Source organism: Macrobrachium nipponense, chromosome 22, assembly GCF_015104395.2.
Source record: "Macrobrachium nipponense isolate FS-2020 chromosome 22, ASM1510439v2, whole genome shotgun sequence".
Taxonomy (NCBI): Eukaryota; Metazoa; Arthropoda; class Malacostraca; order Decapoda; family Palaemonidae; genus Macrobrachium; species Macrobrachium nipponense.
The window spans coordinates 80847265-80852845 of NC_087213.1; the positions used below are offsets into that span (position 1 = coordinate 80847265).

Consider the following 5581-nt stretch of genomic DNA (forward strand, 5'->3'; position numbering starts at 1 on the left):
GGAGTTGAAGCACTTAGACATTAGAGCTTCATCCGAAAACATGCCTGAAATATGTAAACACTGAGAAACAGAGGAAGCATGTGCCTCCTAAAAGTCAATATCTTCAAATAGTTCCTGAAGTTTAAAACCACACAATTTAAATGTACATCAGGATGCAAACGCAAAAGAGTCCGGAACGACTATCATACTTGAGTTTTTGAAGGTTAAGCTTTATGTCCCATGATGTATTTTCAAGGAAGCTTCATCAACAGACATAAGGCGCACAAATATAACAACAGGTCAATTAGTAGCATCATGGGAGTATGCAGTCTGTTTATTCTCCAGAACTTGCCACATCACTTTTAAAACCAGTATTGTACAGGCCGAAGAACGCTCCCTTAGGGAACACAAGTGACTTTAAGAAACCAACTAAACTGGCCATCAAGAAAGTTAATCTATTGTGGTTTACATTGGCAATCAAATAAAAAATACAGTACCAGTCAACATTGGTAAATCAGGATGAAAATCTCAGGCATCATAGTGTTCCTTATAAAAGTGAATTGGTTTTCAGTTTCATTGCTCCTCATACTGATCACTAACGGCAGGTTGCAAATCTATGTGCAGCAACTTTTGAAATGCAGCTGCAAGCTCCATGCCTCAGTGAATAGTCTTGGGAGCTTCTGTCTCCAAAGATGTTTGGGTATTCATTTGTTGTCAATGGTTCTTTGGATAAACGCACACAAAGTGTTCAACAGTTCAGTGTTATTTTGGGTTCTGACTTCTGGTGACCTAAGCAAATGGAATTGTTGGCAGTCTACTGCCTCGGTACACTCATGAGGACAAATGAAAGGAACAATATATGGGGGCATACTTTAATGGTTAATTAAGAACACTTTATTCCTCCTTGACAGAGAAATATTGAATTCATCATTACATTAGATAAGGATCTTGACCTATGTAATAAATGTGTTACAAGGTAATCGACTGTTACAAAGCAATGCCATTATGAGATTTAATTTGCTTTAAAAAGACCCTGTCTTTGAAAATGACCAAGTTATTCGAAAAGGAAAACTAATTTTTTTTTGAAAAAAAAAAATGCAAAGCACATATGCTCACATGGGCCAATGATGAGTAATTTGAGCTGGCCAGAAGACAGCAAGCTTATTATATAATAAGGATGCACCACTGAATTTGAAACTCTGGGGCCATGTATACTTTCGACACTGGTGCAAAACTCAAATAATAACACTGACCATACTAAAAAAATAAAATCCAATTTTTTCTTTTGCATCAACAATTTCGTGAAACTAGAACCGACCTTCTAACTGTAGTATGATTTCCATAGCAAATTATCATACCTCTAATTCTTACACATTTACATTCCTTTTATCCACAAGCTTGCAAATAATGTTTATCAAAATGACCTTACTTAACTTCGATGATATAGAGTATATAATTAACAGAGTATTGAAAGTTAACTGCTGGAAACGCTCTTACATAAGACAATTGAAAGTTAACTAGTGGAGGCTTATCAACACAAAAATTGCACTTCTACTACATTAAGTACTTCACTTTTCACATCAACCCCATTTGACCACAAGCATCCACTAACTTCATGAAGTTTACAAGTGCTTTAGAAGGCAATGTTGTGTATGTAAAGGCTACCTCTGATGCTGCACACAAATGTCTAAAATCTTGTTTTGTTATGGGTTCCCTTAACTCAACTCTCTTTTGCATTTGACGTAAAACACCAAGGGCTGACATTACCTTTTCACAAATGTTACTCATTTTCAAAGCTGGTTCAATATCTACTTCTCCTATTAGACTTTGTACACATTCATTGCAATGCATTCCCCCATTCAAAAGCGGTTTTGTGCAATTTACACATGACCACCTAATTTTAGGTAGATGCAGAAAAGTTGGCCAGTTCTCCTCGCAAGCCTGACAGCTGCAGAGAAAAGTGTCACTCACCATTTCTCCTTTTCTTTGCAGCTTGAGTTTATTGCTGAAGTCAGTTTCACATAAATAGGAAACTGTTAGTTCCTCGCCAGCTGCAATAGGTCTTAAAGAATAACAGACTAACTCTCGGCCAAAACCTCTACTGGACATAACAGGAGAGCAGGAGTGGTTGATGAGACTTTTTGCTGGGAACAGTTCCATCACCTGCAAATACAAAAGAATGGAGAATTAGGCTTACTCAGAAATAATTGAGACTACTGTTCATGCCATATTTTTTCAAACATTTTGCATTATATTATATACATATAGTATACATACATATATGTATGTATGTCTAGTTTATTACATTGTATAAACTTCCATTTATGTGACATCATGTCATTATAGTTAGATGTTGCTATGTATCCACTGTATTGAAATTTGGGATTTTTAAAAATACAATGTATTGTCGAACCAAATAACTGAAGAGGCAGGCATGGTATAAAGATAGACTTAACTGAAGAGGCAGGCATGATATAAAGATAGCCTACTGAAGAGGCAGGCATGATATAAAGATAGCCTTAAAGAAGGAAATACGTCGAAAAAGAATAGGCATGCCTACGAATGACAATTAAGAAACTAAAAATATCAGAAATGAGGACGATATGTAGTAGGGAGAATAAAAAGACAATTACAAGTCTCTGGTCTGCGAGAGGATAGCAAAGTACAAGTGCAACTTGGAACTGGCTAGTGGGTCACATATCAATGCGTAATGGATACAGAACAGTTTGCCATAACATATAAGGAGTTATTTGACATCATCCACTCTTTTTATATGCTTTTACTTGGCTTGCTTTTTTCTGTTACTTCTTTGAATTGGTAAATAACTACGTATTCTTAAAACCTCTTTTGGGTCGACAGGATATAAATTTCGTTTGCTACAATTGATACTGTATGAAATAAGCATAACATTGCAATATGCAATTTTTTTCTAAACATGATTCTAAAAATATATATACTAAAAAGGGAAAAATAAATTTTTTGAGACCCATCAGGATTTTCTTACAATTTACCATGTATAAAAAATAAAAAATAAGTGACATGAATAATTAAAGAAAATCCTGGTGTGTTTCAAACAATTTATTTTTTTAACTTTTATAGTGCATTTTAATAAAAGTGAGTTTAAAATATTTTTTTTATTAGATTCCTACATCTCGTGGACCTTATATGGTTAACAGTCGCAACAGGGTGGATTGGGTAAATACATTTTACTAGAAAACGTGCAAAGAAGCAGGATTAAACTTACTTGAGGACATACACTAAAACAAGAGAAGACAAAACTGCCACTAAAAGCTTAGTTTTCAACACTTAAACAAGAGAAGGCAAACTTTAAAAGTAAAGATTAACCATGAAGGAACAGAATTCGAAAATACTGCTGCATTTCTGTGGTAACTCACTTGGGATTCCAACATAAATTCAGTATACATAGCTTGCTGGTTGACTAGAATCTTGCATGTGTCTAAAAAATCTTTTTTAGTCACTGTTACAGGTGTGCCCGATTCATCAACGAAGAACCTTTTGCTCAACTCTAATAGCTTAGCCAACCGAAATGCATCCATGCATAAGGAAATCACGTATTCCAAATTTCTGGAATCCATGCATTGCTGAAGATGGTAAACAGACTGAAAAGATGATGAGTTGTATTTTCCACTTTTATCAAAACCTAACCGTTCGGGACTAGTAGGTTTATCCCTCTTCAGCTTATCGTACATAGATTTAATCTGGCTGAAGTTCCATGTTTTCAGTAATTTATAGGAAAGTGCAATTTTTCCCAGTCCATGAACAAGTACTGAACTGAGGATCTTGCACTCTAACCAATGGTCTTCCGAAAGGCCCTTTACCTGACAGGGCTTGCTGCAGAATACCACCTGGAGAATAAAAGGGATTGAATGAACATAAAAAAAATATCACGGGAGTTTCAAATCTTTGATGAAAACACAACAAATATTTTTAAAGAGTTATAAACGTCTAATCTCAGATTTTTTAATTTTGGCTGAAAAATAGAGTACCCCAAAAATTTGTCCCATACATCCACGAGAAAATTTCCCAACATGAGTATTTTTACATGGTTTGGAATTGATTTTAAAAAGAGCTTCAGTTACTTTGAATCACATCTAATAAACATTACTCTGACTTTACAAAACCAGTATACTCTGTTATATATAAACTTTCTGGCTAACTAACCAGACTGATTTTAAATTACATTAAAATTTAATCCATTTCCAGCTATGTACTGTATTCACTGGTAACAGCTGCAAACTACTTGGGAACATCAAACCACAAAATCCAGTTCACCTTTTTATGAACTGATGCAGTTGGCTTATTATTGTATTTACTACTACTGTATATCGACAGTTACACCTATTTAATAAGAACTAGCTCAGTACAAAGATAACTTCCACTACTCGGCAATTTGAAACTAACTTCTGAATCATGACAGTCACTAGCTTCTTTGTGCATTCTCTAGGAAAACATGAATAAAAAATGTTGTCACTGAACATGAAATATACTTTTACAAAGTAACAAAGCTACACTACCTTGGAACATCCAGGACAAGGAAGCGGGTTCACACATGGGAAAGCACAAGTGGAACAATGTGTAGGTAGCAGATTTTGCCCAAGAGCAACAGCAAATGCTCTCTCCGCAACTAGGACCTCACCTGCAGGTGCAAAATTTAAGATCGAGATCAGATTGGTGTATTCCCCAAAAAATGCCGATAAGGGCAACTTCACTTTACTTTCATAACAACTTGCATCAAACATCTAAAGGATTTACAGTTCTCTTTGAATGTAGTTACTGCTACGGTAAAGTGGTTTCAATATTAAAGTTATTTATGGCTTAATAATTCAGCACGGACTGATGGGTATTTATAGCTTAATAATCAATCGATTTAATATATATATACACATGACCTACTCTTAATGCCGTAGTGCAATATGTCAAGAGAATGTAACATTAAGTGAGTAGCGTGGTTGGTGCTGAGTACATGTACTAGTATATATGTTATACCTATAATATATACTGTGACTTCAGATTATCTCAACACCACCCATACTACTTTCTTAATATTACGAGTACATTCTTCTCTTGATATAATGCATTAAGAGTAAGTTATTTCCAGTTGTCATTTTCCTCCTTTGTAACTTCCTTCTGTAAATAAAACTTTGCACAAAAACCCATTATACAAAGTTCAAACCATTTTTTCTTCAGGACATATGAACCACAGATTAGTCTGTCTTTTACAGTAAAATTTATACTTTAATACTTAATACTTTCACTATAGCAGGTTCTTTAATCTTGCCTAATATGGTTTTGAACCACTCAACCTTTTGGTAAAAAAATTTCACATCGTTTCCAATCTCAATACATTCTCCTTGCATTACTTCCTTCAAAACAAAAAACAACCTGGTTTGAGCTAATTGTATGTCAACCAGGTACTCATAACATTGCATATTTTGTTTATAATTGAATAAGGCTCCACAAAGCTTTAAAAGGGGTATCGCCCCCCATCTCTTAAACAGTATATGGAAACTTAACAGCATGTGAAGGTTTGTGGCTACCAACTCTCATCTTAAACAGAAGGATTGTCAACCCAGGTAAGCTT

The 5581-nt window shown here is 34.9% G+C and overlaps 1 protein-coding gene across 2 annotated transcripts in view; it reads right to left on the minus strand.

The window, feature by feature from the left end:
- Positions 1-837: 837 nt before the first annotated feature.
- The window catches only part of LOC135198822 (SET and MYND domain-containing protein 4-like), an 84886-nt gene continuing 80142 nt past the window's right edge, over positions 838-5581 (minus strand). For both annotated transcript variants that reach the window (XM_064226792.1, XM_064226793.1), the window contains exons 3-5: positions 4515-4636; positions 3375-3845; positions 838-2142 (exon numbers count right to left, since the gene is read on the minus strand). In XM_064226792.1, coding sequence (XP_064082862.1) covers positions 1555-2142; positions 3375-3845; positions 4515-4636 — 1181 coding nt within the window. In that variant the 3' untranslated portion in view covers positions 838-1554. The remainder of the gene's footprint in view (positions 2143-3374; positions 3846-4514; positions 4637-5581) is intronic.